Raw genomic sequence first — 27,206 nt, forward strand, 5'->3', positions numbered from 1 at the left:
TTGAGTTCATTTTAGAGTGGAAGATTTTGAAAACTCCCCATCATTGCGGAAAATAATTTCACTCTGTACCTATTACATATTATGAGTTTCATAAACAGAAGCTTAAATAATGCATTAGTATAAGTAAAAATACTAACATTTACACACATATCACGACGTTCGTGTGTTAGCGGTATAATAAATAAAGTGTAAAGAAAGCAAACAATGTTTGCGATCGGCCCACCGGGAAAGTGCCGTGACGACAGATTTATTCTGGAACGAACGCGAGTGTTGCCATACTTAAACGTAAACATTGCCCACCTGTCGTTGAATTATATCGCGAATATGTAAACATTTATAACATTCTCTTTAAAGAGTCTTGTGTTTATCAAAACATAACTGAGCGCTAAACTAGCTACTTATCCAGTAAAATATTATTATATTTTAGTTTCAAAACAAACTTACCGTACTTATTAACTCAGCCCAATGTAAATCAATGTTTTATTAACATTCTTTAATTTGAAGTGTGTGAAAATGAATGAAGTTTGTGATAACATTAAATATTAATCAAAATCTTTTTAAGATTCTCTAAAAGATACTCAAAGGGGATGGCCCATTTTCGGCCCAAAGCGGACAATAGATTATAGAAAAAATACTTAGTGCATTAATTTTGTCATAAATAAATATGCATTTACTTTCTTGCAAATAAGCGCCACTATAGTTTACAATAAGTAGTTTAAAAAAAGTAACTCTATTGAAAAAACAAGGATTTTTATTTTTGCGGGAAAAATATTGCCAGCTTCAAATCCTTTTACGTATGAAGTAAATATTTTGAGTATATAAATAAAACATATAAATAAATCATTTTAAGTATTATCATTAATCAAACGATTTTAATGGATTTTATGCACATAAAATAACATCGAAGACATACCCATTGGACTTTAACTTGTAACTATACTTGAGACCTTAGAACTTATATCTCAAGGTGGGTGGCGCATTTACGTTGTAGATGTATGTGGGCTCGAGTAACCACTTAGCAACACCAGGGTGGCTGTGAGCTCGCCCACCCATCTAAGCAATAAAAAAAACTTTACTAGTATTGTTATTTAAATATGTACAACTAAAACAAAAACATAAAAAATAATGTGTACTCGTAAAAAAAAGATTAAGATATAAATCAATTATCGGTTATTTAAAAAAATAATCGATATATGAATTTCATGTAATTATTTTTCTTTATACTGACAACACTGAATTTAATCTCACTGACTGACACTTCGCTTGCTGCTTGTGGTGTTGTGCTTGCGTACAAAATGGATGTGTTCTGATTTTTCTTCGATTTATTTTACTTTTATCAATAACGTTTCATACTACGACTAAAAAACATTGTGTGAATTGTGGTTTTACCCTGACCGAGATTTAAAACCGTGTATATGCTCTCCTTTGCTATTTTTAGATGATACTAATTGTGTATGAAGATGAAGAAAATATAGATATTTAAAGAATTAAGTGTGTTTTTATACCCTATTGGATAAAAATACATTAGGAACATCTTAAACATTAAGAAAAGAAAAGTTCTTGAAGTATCTCACAATCCGACACTTATTTATATAGAAAATTAACCTCAAAACGAGTTTTTATTTTTATTATATTTTTTATAATAGTGGCGTCAATTTCAATATATTTTTCCAATACATTGATATCCAATCCAAAGTGATATCCAATACATTTAAGAATTTGAATCAGTACATTTTTATAGTAATAATTGATGTCCATCTTGGGCCTAGCACACTATGGAGAGTGGGCAATCCCCTTTACTCGTGATTTACGTGCGCCTCGTGGCACATGCTGACGAGAATTCTATTGTGCTATCTGCATTATTTTATTATATTCATTGTGTGCTACTTAAAATCAAACTCGACTAATAATATTTAACTTCAAGGAAATCTATAAAGTTATACTTAAACAGTCATTTCTATTGCTAAGACAAGTAGACGAACTTGAGGCCACATTGGCGAGAAGTGATATAGTTTATAGACATCAACAACGTACCAGAACCGATTTTGTGACATGAGTTCTAAGTCTCAGTTCTACAGTACAAGGACTGCCTCACCCCTCAAACCAGAAATCATTACTGTTTCGCGGTTGAATAAGGCGGGATGGCCGTAGTATCGACAAAAAATGTGCATGTCTTTTATTTATCTCTGATAAAACATTCACAGTGAGAGTATTCGTTTTAAAATATTATTATGAACACTATAGAGGTTTTAGTAGGTCGGGTTTCTCATTTCCGTTATTACCGTACCGCCAGCCACTATAGTACTTCAGCTTAATACATAAAGTGTGGGGGAGTAGTTGTTGCAGCGGGATCAAATTGCTCGTCCATACGAAATAGCAAGAATAAGCGTCAATCGATAAACATAATATTACGTTAATCGAAATCAAACCCGCAAAATTATAATTTGCGTAATTACTGGTGGTAGGACCTCTTGTGAGTCCGCACGGGTAGGTACCACCGCCCCGCCTATTTCTGCCGTGAAGCAGTAATGCGTTTCGGTTCGAAGGGTGGGGCAGCCGTTGTGACTATACTGAGACCTTAGAACTATATCTCAAGGTTGTGTGGCGCATTTACGTTGTAGATGTCTATGGGCTCCAGTAACAACTTAACACCAGGTGGGCTGTGAGCTCGTCCACACATCTAAGAAATAAAAAAAAAAAAAAAAATCGAACAACCCTCGAGACTCGAAAAATCTCAGAACTCTTAAAAACCTTACCACCCATTACCCATTTCACTCAGCAACTCGAGTGAAACTCCAGCGTAATATTTACAGAGGATGCTATCTATGCATGTGTGTGTAGAAAAAAGCGCAGCTGAGCACGGGCGACGGTCGTGACGTGCTTGTAAATGTCGCGGGATTGTTTCCATCCCTTCGTCACATTTGTTTTGTATCATTCACGATTCAATTATGATATAGAGGACCACGTGCACCGTCAAACAGCGCACCGTACATTTCATCGACTTATCTTTAAGATTACGACAATCCGTCGACAGAGGTTATCGCACGGTAGCCCTCGTCGTAAAATCGATGCATTATCGACATATCGTCTGATACGAGATTTATTTTCGACGTTTTTATCGTTACATCGATAAGGAATTTGTTCGAATTATCACGGCGACTACCTCACTTTTTCCCGCCTTTATGTGGGAAAACGTCTCGAGCGTCACATGCGCAAACATATGGTCGGACGGCGAAGGGCCTTCCTGAAAACCTCTCGCGCTAGCAGTGCCAGAACCAAACAAACACAAACTGTATGCCGAGTAGGTGTCCAGTAACAAAACACACGAACACGCTTGTCAAATAACGTTCACCAAATATTATCCGACCTCCACACTGTATTATGTCGTGGATTTGTACTAATATAAAAGCGTATGGCACAGAAGCTTGTTTGCATTGGAACTTAGTGAGGCCATATGAGTCGGTGGAAGGGAAAATATTACACGGAACAAGCAAATATTCTGACGTTTCGACAAAGAGACCAGAAATGTGTTTGAATTTTCAAATAAAACAAACTATAACAATACCAACGGGAATTCAAAAACCGTCTGTTGGAGGAAGACTTGAAAAACGCAGTTTGAAGAGGGTACTCGAGGAGAGCTCTCAGCATAAGCGTCGACATCAGACGAGCGAGCTTAACCTGCTTTATTTAAATGTAGAGAGCTTACAAAGCTCACACATCCGGGCTTCTAACCTTAAATTTAATACCTACACATACCGTTGTAACTATACTTGAGACCATAGAACTTATATTTCAGGGTGGGTGGCGCATTTAGGTTGTTTATTTTCCTGCCTTACTGCCTTATTTCTACCCATTAAGTACTGGGGACAGGTTATATAACAACAACCACCATACTATTTGAGCGACGAAGCGATCATTCGTTACATTTGAAGGCGGACAACCAGTGTGGGACATCAATTGTATTTTATTCAATCAATTGAATTCAATTTTATGACTCAAGATAGGCAACGAGCGCGTTGATGTGTCTGCATTGCCCACTAAACGGTAAGCATCAGATGGGCTGTGAGTTTGAATGAATAACATACACTGCCCATTCTCGGCGCTTTTAGACTTCAAGCATCCGTCACTTGCAAACTAACCCCTAACACAGCCACCTGAGTTTCTCGCCGAATCTTCTCAGTGGGCCGCGATTCCGAGAAGCACTGTTAGGGCTATTGTTAGCAAATTCTCTCAGGTTGAGCCCGTGAGCTAACTTACCCGTTCGGACGTAGCTGAAATAGCCCTGAAGCTTTTTTTTATTGCATAGATGGGTGGACGAACTCACAGCCCACCTGGTGTTAAGTGGTTACCGAAGCCCGTAGACATCCACAACGTAAATGCCGCCACCCACCTTGAGATATGAGCTCTAAAGTCTCAGCATAGTTACAACGATTGCCCCCACCCTTCAAACCGAAACGCATTACTGCTTCGCGGCAAAAATAGGCGGGGTGGTGGTACCTACCTGTGCGAACTCACAAGAGGTCTTACCACCAGTAATAACTATACAGCTAATAAGCTAACAGCGAATAGGTAGGGAAAAAAGGTAATATAAACAATGTTACAACGAACTCAACTTTTAGTTATCAAAGAATATTCTAGAACATATTTTACACAGCCGCACTTTATATTTTAAACCGCTTTCACTCATAATGGGAATCGTATAATGAAATGTTATATTACGACCGTTAAGCAAACAATGGATAAAAAGAGCAAAATTTTAAATGGCGGGTGTGGGCGCGGCGTGCCCTCCGGTGTCCCGTCGCGCTTCTGTTTTATTTTGAAATTTATAAAACAACAATCTTGAATTGCAAACAAGAGGCACTAGGCACTGACCGATATAAACATCGACAACAAAATAAATAAAATACTGAATCAAACAAATTTTTCTGATAAGTAAGAACGAGGTAGACTAAGTCATGACTCACTATCGCACCCCGTGGACTCTAAATAAGGGCTATACTGCGCTTTCAAAGTGGAAGGCGTGACAACCAAAAGCATAAATAGGTAAGAAAGATGAGTGAGTGGGTTCGTACTCAACACCAAAATTGTTCTGGAAAATCATGGTAATACCATTACCAACCAGTAATTAGATTAATAGTCAAGGAGTCTAGAGTCCGCATACTTTGATTAATAACAAGAAAAAATATTACAAATATAGATTATCTGAGTTCTCTAATTTTAAATTATGCCTAAGCGTTTTTCTTAACACTAATCATACCAACACTTAGTGGTACCTATTTTTGACGTGACAACGTCTTATAATTCGATGGAGCCGGCTGCACGCACGAAAAAATATGACTCATGCGGCGTTACCTCGCTCTGAGGCGTTCCATTTAAGGCTTGAAGTGCAAGCGAGAGCGCGCAACGAACGACAAAGAGGCACAATCGGCCTCCGCGTTAAGTCTCGCCCTCAACGAAAAAAAAAAAAAAATTGCAAAATGAAACCATTTCATCAGTATTTTCTTATGACGTTGTCACGTTTACCATCGTCAGTAAACGGACTTTACAGACAACCGATTTTTACTATAGCGGGTAGATAACGGTATACGACAAGTATTACTTAAAATAATAAAACAAAACAAAAAAATAGTATAATAACTGTAGGTTATTTGGTAAGAAAAAGTCATGAAGTTAAATGTGCAAAAGCAATAAGATGATACGTGCATTTGGCATGTTTAGTGTTGAGTGTAACGACGACGAATAAAATAAAATTAAAATTTGTTCCAATGACTATGCGGACAAGTGTAATAAATGCCTAATGTCTTCGAGTGTGACGGATGAGGTTATTTAACGATGTAATTACACGGTTTACCATGGTTTCCGTCACGGGACAGCTTCCGGGAATCTACAATAGCCAACCAATACGGTCGCGATCGACAGCAGATTCGACGCGCCCATCCAACTACTGGTGATAACTTGTGATGCGATAGACCATAACGAAATTAAGCAATGAGTAGACAACGACAAATAATCCCCTCTACATCGACTAGAGGTCTGTTGTATACGTTGTATACTGTTGTCTGTGTTGTATACTAAACGTTATTGTAATGCATTTGAATATTAACAGGACATACGATAAACTACGTATATATCGGGGACTTAATCGTGCTGACACCAATAATGTAACACGATAAGTAGCTAGTAATATTCAACGTGAGAATGTTAAAATATACGTGTGATTCAAATTGAATAACAAACAGAACATTCAATTAATTTCCCAGCCATCGTCGCAGGATAACATCTGTTTTGAATATAAAATACGGCAACACGTACCGGCCGTGCCTCGTTAAACCCCAAATAAAAATGAGACCCGCACAACTGGCGAACAAAAAAAAAAAAAAGAAACGACTGCCTACACACGTAGATCTTAAATTTTGATCGAACGACCCTGAACGATCCATTATTATTAATAACCAGTGTCCAAATAAAACGTACGACCGACATAAAATATTAAATTCAAAAAAAAATAAGACACGAGCCTTTTTCAATACAAGACATTCATTAACACCGCGACGCAGTGGATCGAGATAAAACAAACATGGCGGGCGGCGCAAGCGCATATAAACATGGAGTTTATCGTGGGAGGCTGTCACAACACGCGTCCATTGGACAGTGACGCGCCGGTGAAAGCCCGTGAAGACACCCCGTAATACGACACACGAGATGATGTTATCTTACGGGAAACATTTCAAGCCTACGCACGCCACGTCTTACTGTCCATTCGACTATTAAACCAACAAATTCCGATACATCGATTACCACGAACACGACATGATTCTCATCGAATTCGAAATCTCGCTGACAAACTATTCACTCAAACTTTAAATAAACCAACGCGGAATACTAAACGCGCTTTCTATTGAAATACTCCAAGAATTTTAAGATCGAAGAGATAAATACGAAGTTACTTTTCAAACTATCAACGCTAGACTGAATCCAATTAACCTCCCAAATAAGCTATTGAAACTTAACAAGGTTCTAACGCGGCGGAAAAAGGGACGCCACGCGTTTATCAACAAAACAAGCACAACAAAGAAACTAGTCGTGATCTCCATCATAGATCCATCATAGAGCGCCGACTGGCTTGAGATGGATTGCCTGTATTATCCCAACAAGCACCTATGGATAACCGGCACAGCTCCAATTGCCAACAATCTGTCCAAGTCAACTTCACTCTTAGCTCCGTTCCAATTTTCCCCGAAGGAATAGCTAACAAGTATTATTATTTGTTCGTTGAAATGAAAATCTTGTACTAGCTTAATGCATGTTATCTTTAGATGGATCTCGAGACGGTTACATTGTTCAATATAAATATAGACACACTATTGTACTATATATACGTTACTCACTAAATAAAATTATAATTTACGCCTGTCTTAACGACTTTTTTTTTTTTTTAATTTAAATAAGAGTTATGAACGACTTAATTGATATAATGGACTGCGAACGTGAAGGGGAATCCACCCGTCAAGAAAGTCGAAACCATGGTTTTATAATAACAGCATGCGGTTACTATAAATCAGAATTACGAAAGCTAAGCGGAGAAGTCGGTTTTCGGCTTCGATTAAAGTCGAGCCGAAAACAAACACGACTTCAACCACGCCTCTTTTTTTAAGACTCGGGGCGAGGACTCGATTTTATTTCACCTAGCACTGTCTCGATTAGAAGACTTATAAGCCGCTACTGTGCCTGGGCGAGCTGGGAAATTACAAACTGCACGACGCACGAATCGTCACTTATCTTTTTAATGGCCCCAAAGTCTTTTCGGTCACGACATCGCGAACTTAAAAATAAATCCACAAGGCACCATCAGTTAAACGGGCGCCTTCGAAAAACAAATATTGCGACTGTTTAAAAATTCTACGAGTTTTAAATTAAAAAAGAAAAAAGTAAACAAAACAGCAACGAACAGAATGGCAGGGCTAATGAGGGAGCAACTTATACTACCATAAATTATTTGGTGGGTAGAATTCAAGTGTAGTGGGAGTCGTCAACTTTCCGTGTACATTTTGTTACTGTTACTAAGTCGAAAGACGGCGAGTTAGTAAATATAAATGTTCGCGAGAGACGTACGCCCAGAGCAGCGTCCGTCCAGGGCTGCAAATAAAACATCAGAGAACTAAGAGCAAAGCAAACATTTCCATTCGATGTATTCTCGGAAAGATTTCAGAGATTGAATCGAATTTACATTTGCGAAAAATACGCGCGTGAACCACGCTGCGCCCACACCTCGTTTAGGTATATTTCGTTATCATTCACGACCGTGATTTCAAATTAATTTATTTTAAACTAGCTGACCCGGCAGACTTCGTAGTGCGTCAATCGATAAATAAAAGACCTAAACTTTTGTATAAAATAAACTTAAAACAAACAAAATGAATCCGTCCGACGGGGGACACATCAAAAGAAAAACAAAATTGTTATTTTTATTTAATTCCGAGTACATATTTTTATATTTATCTACCTCTTAAACCTTCTCTGGACTTCCGCAGATAATTTAAGACCAAAATTAGCCAAATCGGTCCAGCCGTTCTCAAATTTTAGCGAGAGTAACGAACAGCAATTCATTTTTATTTATTTTATTAAATTGGCTTGTTAAATCTAAGAAAAATAAAGTTTCCATCAAACATGTACGTGAACGAACCTTTAATGAGACAACACGAGCCACAGCAGCACCAACAACTATTTCCAGTAATCACGTTTACCGGGTAACCGAGATGTAATCTAGTCGCACGGGGACGTTGTATTATAATTTAGAAGCGGCGTGCCAGATTTACCGATACCGACCACAGCCACACAATTAACTTTAGGACGCGAAACTATTTTAATGCATTCCTTACATCAAGTTACTTGCGTACTCGAATTTCGAAGGTGAAAAGGTTTTTGTGTCACGTGATTTAATACTAAAATTCACATTCACCAGAATTTTTTCGACAAAAATAAATTAGGCAATCAACAGTAACTGAATAAGGATTCCTCAAATGTAACCGTAAAACGAGTTACGAGCTAACGTTAGATAAACGAAGTCCCCCATTAATATATCCACGATTGGTTTCCCCAAACAGAACCAGAAATAAATAAAATACGAACGAGGAAACGTAATACAAAAGGCGAGAGATACAAATAAAGGAATTTGATACAGACAGATCGAAACGCTGATAAGTTCTATAGCCGATGTTGTTTTTTTAGAGGCGATGACCACCTTTAGTGCGTAATAACGACCACTGCAGTGTCCAAATATTAGTCGACGCACACCTACGAACGGATTCAACAAATATTTGAACTGTACGACTGCTTCCCAAAAGTGTATTTTCTTACTCAACATTTCTACCGTTCAACGCTGTCACGATGTTTGCTCGGTGCTAGACTACACAAAACGGTACGGTTTCTGAGAAAGCACAACATCATTCAAGGCATTTACGATAATTTTCATCATCGTTTAATGCAACAAACAACAATTAAATCTAAATGTTGATGTTACAATTTTTAGTGCCAAAACACGTCATCACGGATCCTCCCGATCCATTAACGGTACTTTTAGGTACCACAAGCACCGGTCACCGTCCTCGTCGAACCCGTCGCTTGCGACGAAGGGCTCGACGAGCGGATTAACCCACAGACACAGCCCATTGAGTGTCTCGCCGGATCTTCTCAGTGGGTCGCGTTTCCGATCCGGTGGTAGATTCTGCGAAGCACTGTTCTTGCTAGGGTCGCAGCACTCCGGTTTGAGCCTCGTGAGCTCACCTACTAATTAAGGTTACGCTGAAATAGCCTCTCAAGGCTATCAGCTCTCATAGGTAGAAAAAAAAATTCGAATTATGTAAACATAATATGGGGCGACTAACCACCAGCGAGAAGTCTAAGGAATTACTTTGAAAATATACCTTATTCTTTTGAATAAGCACGTTACAAAAACTAGTTTTAGGATTCAGAATGTAAATTTCGAGGTACACGGGTCCTCGCAGCGGGCCGAAGCTCAGCGGGAGCCACAGACCCATACATACATCACGAACCGACCCGTCTAATACGCCATGCTGCGAAACATACAAATTCACTCGGAAACATCTTAGCTTCGAAACCTTTATCAATCACGGACATCATACGTCTTCTACAAAAAAACTGAATGTTGTTAAACAAACGCTGCAACCACACACGCTATAAAAATAAAGCTAACTAAATGTTCTCATACATATATTATTGTTAGCGAATGCCGAATTCCTGCTGAGTTTTACGACAACCACGGTGGTCTCCCGTCATTGATACGTAATTTGGAAGACATCAACTAATTCACGCAATAAATAGACAATTCCACGAAAAGGTTTCAATGTTATTGTTTCGTGGACAATTTCCGGATAACAGTTTTTAGAAAATACCAAGTTATTTGTACCGCCACCACAGTCCGCTTTAAATCACGTTGCATTAGCAATAAACTTCATGGTACCACATAAATCCCGGGACAGTTCGGTTAGCCATCGATAATAAAACGTAAGTGTGCATCAAGTCAATCGCACGACGTCGCGGCGACGGTGGCCTATAAAATGTTATTCTTTAGGAGCTCATAACAAATAAGATTTAAGGTTCATAAAACACTTCATCCCCACTACGCAGATATTAATTCTACAAAAAAGATAGCTATCTACATATGCTCCTATTTTGGGGACAATATTTTTTATATGTGGCATTAAACATTTTGATCTACAGGTAAAAAGAAACAAAAAAACTATACGAAATTTTTTTCTGACGGAACCAAAAATATAGACCCGACCTTATGCCTGAGGGAATTATCTGATTGGTCTACAGTAGCGGACGAGCTTGAAGTGGAAACGAATCGGGAGTACGTTGACCAAGTCTTCATTTAAAGGCACATGATGGATATGTTCGAGTGGCAGCCATATCCGGTGCAAGCAAATTTAACTTCGAATAGGCTTGTTTATTCAGGGGTGCACTGAACCATTAAAACGCAGTCGTAACAACGTCGACCGCGTTAAATTCTTCAATAGTATCATAATGCTCAAGTTTAATTGCTTTCAAACGAACCCATAAAAATTGAAAGTGGCTGCTGCAGTTCAATATTTACAGTTCCGATTTCAATTTCATGCCCAACTAACATTAGAACAATTACGGGAACGCACAATTTACACACTGCACGGTATTAAGTTTTTGATTTTGACGAAAATGTCTATATCTATTTATGACGTTATTTATAGATCAACTTTTTATTCACACTAGTAGCGTAGCCCCGCAGTAGTCGATATTCGACTATAATTAATTGGAATTATAAATTTAAACATTATTATGGTTCTATTGTCAAACACCATTATATTTCGATACAGTATTCGCCAAAACCGCACTATAGATCAATAATATTAAAGACAAACAATATTAATCTATTTTCAATTTAACCACAGACTCTTAACGATAACAAAAGTTTCCCAATTGACAGTAAACATAGAGTAGAGTATATTTTTATGTATGTGTTGTGTCAAATACATGGTAGTGTGTGTAATGTTTTATTTATTTATTTAAAGTGTCTTTTATGCATTATTTAAAAAAAATATTAGCACTGTGCACTCCTTCTCTATATATATATATCTATAAGTTTGAGAAATTTCATACTCCTCCGTCCGCGTAATTTTCGTAAAAAGGGGTACAAAGTTTTTGCTTCACGTATTAATATATAGATTATACGCAATCTCATAGTTCATGTGGCAAAAACTGAAGTATTGTCATAGCCCTATTGATTAATTCGCTGCACCATTACAATTCTCTTCGCGGGCTCTAAAACGTCCCGGTGGAGAGCATCACAGTCGATTTTTAGGGTATTATTTATGATGCGTTATTCACTTGAAAAGACTATGATTTACTGCCAGCCGGCACAAAAGCGACTGCCTTATTATGACGTGCTGGCCCGTGCATTGTGTCAGGGTATTTATTTGTTCGATTGTGCCCGATGTTTGTTTATTTTCGGTCCTTCCCGTAAATATACAATTGTCACAAAGCTACGGTCTGATTGAAAAAAAATAGCCATATTTCACGATACTCATTCTCGGGTAAATGTTTTGCCAACAAACGACAGCTTTTTTTCTTCTCCTTATAAGCCACGGTTTGCCTCCTGCCAACGTTGCCTCTTGAACCACGAATTTTACGGAGAACTAGGTGGTCGTGATTGAATAACCAAACAGAATACGTGTGCTGATCCGTGAAAGTACCGAACGTTATCATGTTGTTGGAGAGAGAAAGAATGGGGTTACATAATGATAGTTACATCGTGGTTAGGGCCGATTAGCATCGTGGAGAAGCTAAGCGAGTGTGTACACAACACACGAATTTCGGGAGGGCAACCGAAGTCCGTTCCGACGCCACTCATGTTTACCTTTAGAGAACTGTCCGGACACGTGTGTGGTCTTTACCTTATTTTTCTTTTAAATCTAACGAATAAACTAAAGTTTATGAAAACCTTTAACACTTCTTGAACGTTCCTTCATTTTCGCAATTAACTAATTGCGAGCATTAGTGTTGCGAACTGGCGAGCTGATATTCGTACCTCAGCGAATGCACGTGTTAATTTATTTCATCGCCGTGCAAGTGGTTTAAGTGCTTTTCACAGTTAAGACAAATGCTTAAGTAAATCGAAAGCTTCGCACGCACCGAGAGCATTAGCGAGCTTTAGTGACACTGCGTCGCGTGGGCTAGAATAACGCCTTTGATTCGTTTTAACGGCGAGCGTCAAGCCGGAACAATGTAGTTTATTACACACATTCATTTAAACGATTCTCTTAGAACGCTACGAGGTCGCGTGCCGCGGTTCCCAGCCGCCTATTCAATTATGCCGCGGAATCGTCGCTGCATTATCCCCTAATGGGACATTTTTGAGCTTTGAATAAACATAGGGAATGGATATAAAAATAGTGGACGTGTGCCATCACTACAGGCGTCCTAATAAATAGCATGGTATTGTGGATTCAGTATCATGCGGCGAAACGGTTCATAAGCTATTTTGACTGAATCTCTGATAATATAGCGCGCGGCGAACCACGCCAATAATTTGGGACGAAAACAAACACAACGATTTTAATGGCCGAACAAAGCCAATCGACTTGTAATGTCATTAGCGCTAAAACGTTAATGAGTGTCCATGTTGGGGCTGGCGCTATTTCGGTTTAAACGCATTCCCCGTTCACGCGTATCATCGATCATGGTCGAGAGCTGTCAGGTTTTAAACTGAGCTTGAACCGTGCACCGAACTCCTCAGTAGTGGCAGCTGACAGACACGCCGTAGCCCGGGTCTAATCAGAAGGCACGTTTTAAAACATTTAAGTCTTGTAATTAGTGACCCTTGTTACAATACCACGAAATCCGAGCTTGATTCAAAGTCGGAATCAATTTTAAAGTATTTATTATTCGGGATCTTGAAAACAACACCTATAAAATCCTGAGGTACCGTTGCATAATAATATGGAACATATTTTAAAAGAGCGAGTACAGCGAATGGGTCGCAATCTAATTAATTCTATAGACTTGAAGGTTCAAACGAAGCCCATTAAAATTATACAGAACAAGGAAGCACGGCATCGTACCTAGTCTCTCGGGAGTTACATATTTTTTCGAGAGACGTCCATGCTATTGTTTCCGAGCCCGCACTTCCCGAGCCGTCCCGTAGGGGATACATGTAGCTATCCTACAAAACTGATTACATCTCTGACGCTACAGTTATTGGAAATGAGGTGACAATAAAATAATAATGGATTTATTATAAAGGTTACACGTCGACGTTTTTTTTTTTTATTACCCTTTGCCAGGGGCAGAGCCAAGGCGCTGCCTGCCGTTGAGTACTCTCCACAAGCCTCGTTTGAAGAAGGACAAGTCATAGCGCTCGGGAAACACCGTGGAGGGAGCTCATCCCAAAGCCGGATGGTACGTGGCAAAAAAAGATATCTGGAAACGCACTGTGAATGAACGCAGTGGCTCCAGGCAGTATGGATGAACTCTACTCCGGTGGCGGACGGTGCGATAGTAAAAACGAAATTATGTGGAATCATTTCAAACAATTCCTCAGAGCACTGTACCAAAAAAAAACACAATAAAATTCGACGTGTCGCGACATTACTAAGTTGCGCGCGCGCATACCTACAGGCTTGATCGATCGCAGCTTTTTGTCGCGATGACGTCTCCATCCATTGCCGGGCAAATTGCCACAGAGCAAGAGCGTTAAAGTGAGAATAAAAACTATGATATAAGCTAAACGACAATGACACCTACGTGCATCCTTTGTTCGATATAAAAGAGCGCGGTAATAAATTAAGAGATTTAGAGATAAAAAATTTATGACGGGTATCGTTGTATTTGATTGTATTGTATGAAGTCAACTTTATTACCTACTTCACTATAGTATAACAATCCCTTTAAAGTGTTTATTATTGGAACGCTTATCATATTTTTTTATTATATTCGCAGGATTTTTATTAAATACAATTAAATTAAAACTATAAATACGTTTGTCGTTATGAACTTGTTAATCTAAAAAATATTATGTTTGATTCAATAATATTGTTAAGCATCATTACCTCATTTATTCTTAATAACTTCTCTATATTTTAATTTGTATTTATTTGCATTTTAAGTTAGACAGAGAAATCTGGGTGGTAAATATGTACACACTTTTGGTTGTAGATGCCATTCCGAAATTTTTAAGCTCTGCACAATGACTGATTTATTTATAACGTCTCATTAAAAAGATGACCATAAATACAACCGATCAAAGCAAACAAAATTAAAAATCAACTCAGAAATAAGGAAGTTATGAGAGTTTTAATTTTATGCTACACAGAGAACACACTATTTTGAACGATGGCGTAAATCTTCACATCAATTAAATATATAAAGAAAAACTCTCAATATGTGAAAGGGACTTTTGTTCCTTTTAGACCGTCTAAATATGCATAATTTTTTTTAAAGCTTTATCTATCTCCGAAAGTAGTATACGACCAAATTAAATTAATTCTTGAAGAGGCGTACATAAGGGTTTAGAAGAAATTTTCAATTTTTGATTCGTAATATTCACTATATATCTTTTGAATATCACAAATACGACATCGCAACTTAGGACAGAGAAGCTGTAATATTCGTAGATACGATACTAGATAGGTCCCCCTCCCTCCGTGCGTCGTATTCCTCAGTTCTGAGGGTCGTGACCTTTACTGAGCACTTTTGTTAGGATGTTCCTCCATTCACTTCTGTCCTCCGCGCAGTGATGCTGGATTCCAAAGTCGTCTTAATCTGATCGGACCAGCGCATGGGACTACGCCCCCTAGGCCTCTTTTCTTCCACTTTGCCGGTGATGAGAAGTCTTTCGAGATTGTCACCCTTTTTCTTCGCAACTAGATAGGTAGGACTATAATATTTTATATTCATTTATTATAATATATTTGGAACTTCCAGTGTCAGACTAATTACAACATTTGTTTATAATGCCAACCTTACTGTCATTTGTAATATTTTAAAGAATGAAATCTGCATAAAGTTAAACCTATTGCCAAAAAGAAAAAGAAAAAAAGAATAAAATCTGCCTTCTAATTATTTTCACTTTTTTATGAGCAATATGGGATGTGTTAAGTGGTTACTGGAGCCCATAGACATCTACAACGTAAATGCGTCACCCGCCTTGAGATATAAGTTCGGAGGTCTCAGTATAGTTACGACTGCCCCACCCTTCAAACCGAAACGCATTACTGCTTCACGGCAGAAATAGGCAGGGTGGTGGTACCTACCCGCGCGGACTCACAAAAGGTCCTACCACCATTAATTTTTGTTTTTCGGAGTATTTAACACATTCAATCAAATATTCAGACTTAATTTTCTTTTCCCTGATATTATCACTTAATGATCGAGCGTAATGAACAAGAAATCATTATTTTGAGTATGTTCGACAATCGATCACGCTTCGAAGCGTTCAATTTTAACGTGGTCGCGTTGTTAGCAGCGCGTGAACGATAAATACAGTCACCTTCGTAATGATTTATAATTATTCAACGTCTATGGTAATTTACAATTGAAATTGAAATCTGATAAGTTTAGTTTTTCAATCAGTAAGGTTGGAAACCTTAATGGATTTCGTATTATATCAGTGATCTTTAATCAGTTATTGTAAGTAATATGAAGACCAATGTAGGGCATGATTAATCATGATAAGTCTAAGTCTAATAAGTCTATAGTTTGTCAACATGCTCTGGACAGTGGTGCCAACCGTTTTATATAAAATTTGAAGAAATCGAAATACTCGCTAAACAAAATAAATAAACTCCACGTATAGTGAGTGCGCCATGCTATTTAAATGTAAAACCGCCCTAAGTGTAACAGAGAAGATTGCAGGCGCTTATCTACCACATGGGATCCTCATATCGTAAAGACAAAAACAAAATTATTATTTTTATTGCTTAGATGGATGGACGAGCTCACAGCGCACCTGGTGTTAAGTGGTTACTGGAGCCCATAGACATCTACAACGTAAATGCGCCACCCACCTCGAGATATAAGTTCTAAGGTCTCAGTATAGTTACAACGGCTACCCCACCCTTCGTACCGAAACGCATTACTGCTTCACGGCGGAAATAGGCGGGGTGGTGGTACCTACCCGTGCCGACTCCCAAGAGGTCCTACCACCAGTGACGCAAATACCTACCTACCTACCACCTACGCAAATTATAATTAATAAATTAATAACAATTCAAATAAAACTGCTAAATCTCAAGATACTATTACTTCGTTCAGTCGTGTCTGAAATGGAACATAAAAACTGAAATGTTTGTTAGCACAATGATGAATAACAACTAAATCGTCCGTGACCACGAAAGCTGTCAAGTATGTATTCGAAACATCGCAAATGATGTGATGACAATGTGAATGGCTTAATTATAGCGTAAATGTTTATGTATTTGTATGTTATGAGCATTCAGTTTATTCTATTATGTATGTGTGATTTGCTGTGATTTTACCACAGAATTACCCCCTCCACGGTGTTTTCCGAGCGCTATGACATGTCCTTCTTCAAACGAGGCTTGCGGAATGTATTTTATGGTAGGCAGCGGCTTGGCTCTGCCCCTGGCATTGCTGACGTCCATGAGCGACGGTGACCACTTACCATCAGGTGGGCCGTATGCTCGTCTGCCAACAAAGGCAATAAAAAAAAAAAAAGAATTTACGTTTTATTTCGACACATGCAAAGAATAACATTGGAAATCATATTTAGCTAAAACTGAGTTACAATGTTATTCCTTGCGGCTGTCGATTTGATCTTAAGGTTCAACTGATTCTGCATAAGTAAGCATGTCTCAGGAAATGACATAAATCATAAAAGGAGATATCCAAATCTACCGTTATGTCAAATGTTAGTAATTCGGTTAAATGCCTGTTTTTGTCTGAAGCAACTATGCATTCCATACTATTATATAACGGAGCGTGACATTTTTAAATAATGAAAATTAGTTAATTTTGAGATATTAACATTGAAATTTAAAATAACGTGTATAAAACGCTGTTTCCTGTCCCATCACTAATCACTATACGTATCTCTTTTTGTTTGTATAGGTACATAATATGTATAAAGTATGTGTTTCTCTCTCTAATGCTAACTAACCTGATTCCGTTGATACTTGTTCTGATCAGCCGGATACGACTCCAGAAGCTCCTATTTCAATATGGTTAAAATATATATCGAGTAATTCTGACAGAATTTCCAAATTTATTATCGTGAAACGAAACAGCGTCTCCAATGTAAAAAGAACTTTAGAATTAGGTCAATGTTACTGGTATTGGTTTTGAATTTAGTAACGTTTTGAATGTTCTGTGTTATTTTCATGTACCTATAAAGAATACTCTAACCAACTGCCCGATGTCTAATCTAAAAAAAAATACAAGAAATATTAAGTACATTTACCATTAATAATTTCAATGTTTGTGTTCAAATGATAAATAAACTGATCATAAACGATTCGAATAAATTTTAAATAGACTTCAACACTAATTAAAATCTCTATTACTGGTGGTAGGACCTCTTGTGAGTCCGCACGGGTGGGTATCACCACCTTGTCTATTTCTACCGTGAAGCGTTTCGGTTTGAAGGGTGGGGCAGCCGTTGTAACTATACTTGATACCTTAGAACTTATATCTCAAGGTGGGTGGCGCATTTACGTTGTGGATGTCTATGGGCTCCAGCAAACACTTAACACCAGGTGGGCTGTAAGCTCGTCCACCCATCTAAGCAATAAAAAAATAAAAAAATAATACTGGGACCACCTAGAGATTTTACATTTTCAACTAAAAACAGTAACAGCTCAAGGGCAGATGCTTCGCGAAGCGAGAAACTGTGCGGACTGTTGCTATGCTGATGCAAAGTTCTGCAAGCACCTGTGCTTTGGTTGCTTCTGGCTATAGAACTAGTAATGTCTAACAGCGTTGAAATTGGACCGGGTTGATGATAACTTCAGGAAGTGTCTGGGGCGACCACGGTGGCTGCAGCATAAATCGGGTCTGGACTGTAGTCAGCGCGGCCGATATTGGAACGGAATTGTTGTGTCGCTTAGCTGACATCATGAAGAAGTGTTGCGACGCTGAATTCATAAATTTCCAGATAATCGAAAAAAAAATTTAAAGAATGAATCAAAATTAGATTACTTGTAGTTTTTAATTTAAAAGTATACTCGTAGAGAGAAAAAATAAAATAATAAAATATATATAAATCTAGAGTGGTTTTTACGGATTTTCCGTTATAACTACTGAACCACGCATCCGATTGACTTGAAACTTGGGATTCATGTAGAAAATACATGTACTTAATGGGTAGACTAATATTTATGAGTGTCGGACTCTCTACACCAGTTGCGGGGGCCTTAATGATAAGAATCTTTGTGGGGGTGAGAAATAATAATGTTAATTTAAAATGCCCAGCGAAGCGAACGGGTACAGCTAGTCATTTGTAATCAATATAGACATAGGATTTATAATTTAAATAGCCAAAAATTCCGTGTCAAGATTATCCGAGGCGCTCGCGTACATTTCGCGTTATTTATAAGATCTATTTATTCGAGCCGCCCACTGACCTGGATGCTGTGTTGTCACTGAATGAAGTCTCGAGCATCAGAAGTTTTTGATCCCGTGTTATTTAGTGGGCATTGTTTGTTCGTTATCAAATATCGAAATACTTTTTTCATGTTCTATTTTTAAATTGGGATATGTTACTAAAATTGAAGAAAAAAAGAAGCGCCTGCAGTTTTATCAAAAATTTAATAAGGAATTGTTCATTGTGCGAATGTTTTCCTAAACTTAGTCGCAATATGCTTTTCTAACTTTTTTTAATGCTTAGACAGATAGATGAGCTCTCGGCCCTAGTGTTAAGGGTTACAAGAGACCATTGATATCAACAAAGTATATGCCAGCACCCACCTTGAGACACTAGTTTTAGTTTTATAGTACAACAGTTACAGCTAGTAGTATATATTTGCTAGATTTAGGTACAGCTAGTAGTATATATTTGCTAGATTACCTATGGCTGACATTTCACTAACTTCTTAATTAAATAGATCTTTACAATTTAATATTAAATTACTTTATGTTGTATTAAGAAACTTCTAAAAATCTATCTAAAAATAAATAAAAAACTAAAAACGGTGCCTAAAAATTAAAAAAAAACTAAAAACGGTGCACGTGTAACTTGGTGCACTTGAAAGAAGTGAAACTTCTTTTGCGGTGTGTAGTATTGTGGTTTTCTTTATTTTTCATCCTTAAATCAAATGTCTCTTGTAATAGTGAATGATGTGTATATGAGAAACGACCTAGCTCGCTGTGTCCTTTCCCTCTCTCCACGGTCGAGTGGTTCGCGAGACGCTCTGTCTATTTTCTCACTCTCGCTCTTCCTAAATTGTATCTTTTATCTCTAGCCGTAACGAATATGTCGCAAGTTAAATTTTACTCTCAACGCGCCTAAAGAAGTTCCACTTCAAAAATACGCATATTATATATTTTTGTAATGGTTATTAGTCATAGCAGCAATCTATTTTTAAGTTTGAATTAAGTTTAGAGTAAGTTTAAGTTAATTAACACTAGTAGAATACGTAGACAATGACACAATCGTTAAAAATACATTAGCACATTACCACAATAAAGTGGAAAGTTAGAAGCCCAAAGCTGAGCTGGCCCTGAGCGTAATTGAATATAACGAGTTGCATATTCATGTCGAGAGCAAGCCCGCGTCTCCGTTGTCTAGGGCCCGGTACACACGAGTCTGACTCGCGATTACATCGAAGCACGTGTAACTTCTATCATAAATTAAAACTGAGCTCCGTGGAATATAAAATTCAATTTAAACGAAGCAAACCTGCCTACTAAGTTCAGTTCGAAATGTTTAATCGAAAAACCGTTCGACTAAACGATTTTTTAATGAAGCCACTCTCATTCCCGTCACGAATAAGGATTGTGTTTATTCCCGAGCCCCACCTGTGCTTGAGTGACGTATCACACCCTCTCGGATTAAAAACTGTGCTGGCATCAGACCGTCCGTGAAATTAAATTTATTTAGGTCCCACTCCACATCACGCAGCGTGTCAACGATATTTACATAAAGAATAGTTCGGAGCAGGACGCGAGCCGGTGTTTATATTGCGCCGTCGCTGACTGCTTATTGAAATATTTCATTGTTAATTCTTGAAACGACGTCTTCGTTTAGAGGGGACGAGCTACGAATGGCGCCCGCTGAATGCAGGATTAATACTATTTATTAAAATAACAATAACTTCGATGGTTCGTATTTTTCTATTTCGGTACCTGAAGAAAGTAAATAATGATGTGGAGAACTGAGGGGTCCGGATGTGAAGGATAAGCCACGGGTTGAGTCTTTTTACACGTAGAACTGTGGCGTACACGTAGCTGATAATGTTGGCATAGGTCGGACAAAAAACATGGCCGTTCCTTAGATAAAGTCCGGAGATAACGTCAAGGGAACGTGATGATAAATCGTCCTTGCATTTACTGCTCCGCAAATAAATCTTTTCCGTACTATTATGTATACTTTTATAATAACTGATATTTATTTACAACATAGTAGTTTCTTCGGTTTAGGCGAGTCGTAGACACGACTTAATATCTCGCGTTTTTTTTTAATTTCTAAATATATGGGCAGCGGCTTGGCTCTGCCCCTGGCATTGCTGAAGTCCATAGGCGACGGTAACCATTCACCATCAGGTGGGCCGTGTGCTCGTCTGCCTACAAGGGCAATAAAAAAAAAAAAAAATAAAAAAAAAAAATCCGATGTTTCGAGTATTTTACATAGCTAGCTATCGTTGCTAATTTAGATAGTAATGTAGACACAGAGTAAATGGATCCTCAAATTTTCTTAAATGAAACCTTCAACGAGGAGCGATAATTATTTTTCAAAATTCGTTTTACAAAAATGAAATCATTATTCCGTATCACGTAACTTGAGCGTAAAATGAACGGGCCAAGTATAAACCATCCACTAGTATACAACGATTAATTATCGATGCCTACTTGTGAATGTGTTAAAATGGGATAGTGATTTCCTTTAATTTTCTTACGGTACTTGTTTGCTCAACGACACAAATAGACAGGATAGAGGTACCCATCTTGGTAGGCTTATAACAAAATCGTACATTAACTTCAACGATAGAGTTTATCGAGGAATTGATGATAGTTAACCACAGTGGGATGATGAGCTTACACAGCCTAGTCTTAAGGTTAACCGGACTGACTAATAAAATTCTCTTACTTATTGGGCCTAAACGGTATGAGAATTTTATTAGTCTATCAAATTCTCTCACCACCATCTTATTTCAATTTTTATCAACATCTAAGATGCTGAATCGTGTTACGCGGTATTCGTGTGAAGAGGTTACCTCGTCTAGACGAAACCCCACACTTCGTTCGAGTATCGGGTTACTTCAAGTTTTTTTACTTACGTGTTAACCCACCGCAAGGCTAGTGAAACTTAAGATACAAATAATAAGAAATTTAAGGACGGAGCATACTCTAAAAGATTTATTTCGGTGGTTAGGCAGCGGTCGCTGCTAAGAATATGATTATTCTCGAAGTAAAGTATCATATCGATTTTCTTGGATATAATTAAAACAACTTTACAGGACCTCTTGTGAATCCGCGCGGGTAGGTACCACCACCCTGCCTATTTCTGCCGTGAAGCAGTAGTGCGGTTCGGTTTGAAGGGTGGGGCAGCCGTTGTAACTATACTTGAGACCTTAGAACTTATATCTCAAGGTGTGTGGCGCATTTACGTTGTAGATGTCTATGGGCTCCAGTAACCACTTAGCACCAGATAGGCTGTGAGCTCGTCCACATATCTAAACAATAAAAAAAAAACTAATTCAATTACTCGTTGACCCAAAACGTGGTCTAACATCAGTGCTCCAGATAATTATGAATTATATAGTAGTAGGACAACTTATCACTGAATAAAATCTTCTGGCCTAATATGAATATAATTAGGTTAATTATAATTTAGCTCACATATTAATTCATTAAAATGCGTATGATGTAATTAAATAAGTTCAATGTACGTAAAATTACGAAGGAAGTGTCCGTTGACTGAACATAATGTTACAAAATTTTGCAAGTAAATTCTTCTGCGTTTTAATCAGAATACATGATCTAAATTAATGCACGCGAACAAAAATTACTTGTATTGAACGTTGTTGAATTTTGTTAACGACTAATTTGAAGTGGTCATTGTTAGAAATCAGAAATTAAATGACCCATTGAAATTTGTATAGCATTTTTAATGGTTTCTGGACTTATATTGGTATGGTTATGTTAACTTAAAATTATCATTAAACGTATGTATGTAACATTCTTATGTGTATATTTTTATTGTATCGTACAAATACTGGACACTTTAAAAACAGATGTTCACATGAAGGAGTGTGAACGAATTAACTCTAGCCCATTTGTAGGATGTTTGAATGAATTGAAACAAAATTATATATCGGATCCGGATTTTTGTATCGTCACAACTTGGCTCGATATTTTGCAGCGTAGAGCTATTTGTAAAAAAAAAACATTTTCAGAAATGCTCCGAAGTATTCGTTTAGGCGTCGTGTTTATTGGCTTTGCTCCATAGAATCTCCATAAATGTCATCTTAAATAAATTACACATACCCGCTGCGCCGATCGATCCGACAGATACCCATTCCGAGCCGTCCTCAGCACGAAGCTTTACCAGATAACACATAAAGATACCAGATATGTTAATTTTTATGTTAGGCATTTTCTTTGTCAATATTTTTTTGTAATGTATATACGGATGAACCGACTCACGGCCCGTATTGAGTTAAGCGGTGGCCGAAGCCCAAATATACATCTCGGCATCCATCTCCAGCCAAATAGAAGTTTTCATTGGATTTAAACAAAAAAACGGGGTGCTTAGTGAGAGTCTTTTAATAATTTGTATGGAGTTGGAATAGCGCCCCTACACGTTTGCCGCTAGGGTTATGAGGCTGCTCCAACTCCATACGAATTCGAGTTAACTTTTACGCGATCGAGGAGTTAAAAAACTCTCATTAAGCACACTGTATAATGTAATAGAAATAAGCAGGATGGCAAAAATACCCGTTCAGAATACGTCCTACAATCTTGACATATTTGTGGCGGGGTGTTAGCGATATTTCACTAGATACTTAAAGCTAATAGAATTAATAAATTCATAGAAATTACAATTCGGTTAATGGCTCGGTATGAAGCGAGTATTATGATTTTAATTTTTAAGCAAGAACAAAAGGCAGAAGGTTCTTACGTTGACAAAGACAGATTGGGCTCTATGGCTGCAGGTTGAGTTGACAAAAGACTGATGTCAACAAAAAAATCTACTTATTGTGCGCATTTGCTTTAAGCTCGTTACCTGAATGTACTCGGTCTCTTTCAAATCTGTCACTTCGACTTATTCTTAGAACTACGATTAAGGGATAGAGGTAGGTAGGTTGGTAGGTGTAAATGTAGGTACATTTCTCTAAACGTATTGAATTAAAGATTCACATTTAATATCATACGGGTGTGTCAGGCTCGAAAATTGTTGTGAATATAATAAATAAATATAATTATTATTTCAACTCTTATTTCTTTTTCTTTTTTGTGTATTTGTATGTTTAGTTTATTACTGTATGGTAGTTTTGAGGTATCTGATATTCGATTAATATTAGCATGAATTCGAGCATTTTCATCAGACTTCAAATTAAATACGTAGTTTTCAATTACGGCGATTTTTCTTTGGTACTTTTGGATTTCTATGTTTTTTATTTGTACAACTACTTTAGGTTATGTATTTCATCGACACATTTATTTTTAATATTGCTAACCACTGTACTACTGCTCAGACCTTAGAGTTGTCATTTGTCAACTAATTGATTTTTAAATTTAGAATAAAATCGATCTTTTTTTCGTCCGACAACTATCATAAAGAAATAATGTCTATTTTTAAAGTACAATAAGGTGTAGAAATATTACAATATAGAAATTTAACATAACAGCGCCCGCGTCAGTCATTTCTTTTATCTTGTGATATTGGGCGATATCTGCATGATAACGAAACGCATCATGGGATAACCAAAATTTTGATCTATGTAATTTTAGATAGAGTAAATCCTGTACTCACCCAACAATCGCATCACTTCAGCAACACTGAGGTAAACATTCAAATGCGCCAGGCACGATGGCACCAACAATAACAAAATTAGCCACTTCATGGTTCCAGCCAGTTCCTGATTCAATCTGAGTTATCTACCTTCAACCACATCAGCACGTAGTATTCACAACAAATACACATTAGTTTCACATTTTTATCCACCGTCCTAAAAGAATCGACGATGCCCAGTTCTCGCTACAACTTACAAGATTACTCACTTAAATAAAATGTACGAATCCACAAGAAAATGTCGTATTTATTAATACTATGTGTAATGATTACAGGTATTTAGCAAAGTTAGACTTTAAAATTGCTGATACGTGAAATTTACGATCCAATTTTGTTTATAAACATTTTGAATCTCAATAGCGGTATGTAGTTACGAGCGACACAACATTCGCTAAGCACGATGTCTGTCAAACTGGTTTTGTTTATGTTCGTTCGTTCGTTTCGTTCGTTTGCTTCTGCACTTCGCAGTTGCGTTCCCCGTTCACTATTCAAACTGGACGTAATTTATGAGAAAGCAAAAGAATGTGTGGCATACGAGTTTAACGAGATGGCGCTTTACATAGCATTTTATTCTCTTTGTCAACAATAGATGGCGCTAAATGCTGAAAACATTAAAACTTGGGAAATTAAATACATTTTTTTCGATGATTACACTACCACACTTCGATCAAAAGTAAGATGAGATAGGGACAAAAATAGGACAAGAGATCCTCAAGTGTAAGCGTCGTTGTCGTCTTCGGTTAAGGCTTTGGCGCATTGTCTCGTACTCTCGGACAGTCTTGATTATTTTCATCGCTATTGGAGCGGAAAAATTCTTTATTGTCAAAATACCTACTCAGAAATTTTGTGCATGAGAATTTCCATTCCAAGTCATAGAAAATTTATAGTTTATTTGACCGGACCTATAGAGAACTTGGAAATCTGTGCAATAGAAAATGTGAAACGGCTACATTGATATGCATTTGTATATAACACAATCATGGGGTCATCTCGCCTATGTCAACAGCGAAGCAGTCGTGCGTTTATATTTGAAGAGCGAGACAACTGCTGAACAATATAATTGAGACTTTTGTCTCAAAATGGATGGCGACATTCAAGTTGTCCATATTAGCTTAGGCTCATTAAATGTTTATTGCATTTAGCTTGTGTGCATAATCTTTAATAATTAAAATGTGTTGCAATTGTGATCCAATTTCTTTTTTCCTCCGAACTCCAAACGCATTTTTTGCTTTTCAGGGGGTTTTCATAAGTTTTTAGCGGAGAGTGACACCTATTGGCAGCATTCGAAGCGTTTTCTGTAAATGGTTTTACGTGTATTTTTAAAATACAGTTGTCTTAGTCATGAAGATGGCATTATTATAAAAATCCTTAAAAAATATCTACAATTTGTTATTTATTTAGGTGTTGTTATAGATAAGCAGTTGAAATGGAAATCGCATATAGCTGAGCTAAGTAAAAAATTGGGCAGTGCAGCTCTTTATAAAATATCACCAACACTGGATCTGGATGGTGTTATAACCGCTTATTACGGATTAGTAGAACCCATTTTACGCTATGGTGTTATATTTTGGGGAAACTCTACGGACGTTGATATCGCGTTTAAGGGTCAAAAACGCTGTATTAGATCTATGTTCAAATTGCAAAGTATAGACAGTTGTAAAGAGTACTTTATTAAACACAATATACTAACACTTCCGTGTCTCTATATTTTTGAAATTAGAAAGAAATTGTTTAAAACCACAGGTGAAGTTTCGCAACGTAACCGGCGCGACCAAAATAAATTGTGTTTGCACTGTGCTAAGACAACTCTTATGCAAAAAAGTATACTGTGTATGGCACCGAAAATATATAATAAGCTACCTGATGCTATGAAAAAAGACAAATTATTTTTGTTTAAAAAGAATTTGAAAAAATTATTAACCTTAAGATGCTATTATACAGTTAACGATTTCTTAAATGATAAATCATTATGTTAATTTTATGTTCGCTTCTTACTGTTCTTTGTTTTCGTTTTATCACTGAAATAACTAATTCTTATTCAATTAATTTATTTGTTGTTTGTTATTTTAATTAATTAATAATGTAAATAATTTTGAATAATATTTGCACGCCGACCTGGTAGAAACACGCTGTTCTATAAAATAACTAACAAGTATCAACAACTTTGTAAACCGTGTTTTAGCTAATAAAATTTGATTTGATTTGATTTGATTTGACAACGATCTTTTGAAATTGAAGCGAATGTAAGTGACATTATCAAAGTTGTGAAAGAGCGTTATTACAAATAAAAGTATTAAGTGTAATTAACTAATCACACATGCTATAAGTGAACGATTCCTATATCATTCAATCTACGAATATATAAATCATAAACGGTAAGAAGTTGGTGAACGAGCTCAATGCCCACCTGCTCTTAAATGCTCACTGAAGCCCGTAGATATTACGACGTAATATTCACTAACCA

At 37.2% G+C, this 27,206-nt stretch overlaps 1 protein-coding gene across 2 annotated transcripts in view; it reads right to left on the minus strand.

Annotated features, from left to right (window-relative positions):
• dnt (tyrosine-protein kinase Dnt) overlaps positions 1-25,156 on the minus strand; it is a 49,347-nt gene extending 24,191 nt beyond the window's left edge. For both annotated transcript variants that reach the window (XR_016323060.1, XM_028176804.2), the window contains exon 1: positions 24,704-25,156. Coding sequence is in view for 1 of the 2 variants with exons in the window: in XM_028176804.2 (XP_028032605.2) it covers positions 24,704-24,794 (91 nt within the window). In the remaining variant the exon portion in view is untranslated. The remainder of the gene's footprint in view (positions 1-24,703) is intronic.
• Positions 25,157-27,206: the final 2,050 nt, after the last annotated feature.

This window comes from Bombyx mandarina, chromosome 05 (assembly GCF_030267445.1).
Source record: "Bombyx mandarina strain Sakado chromosome 05, ASM3026744v2".
Lineage (NCBI taxonomy): Eukaryota > Metazoa > Arthropoda > Insecta > Lepidoptera > Bombycidae > Bombyx > Bombyx mandarina.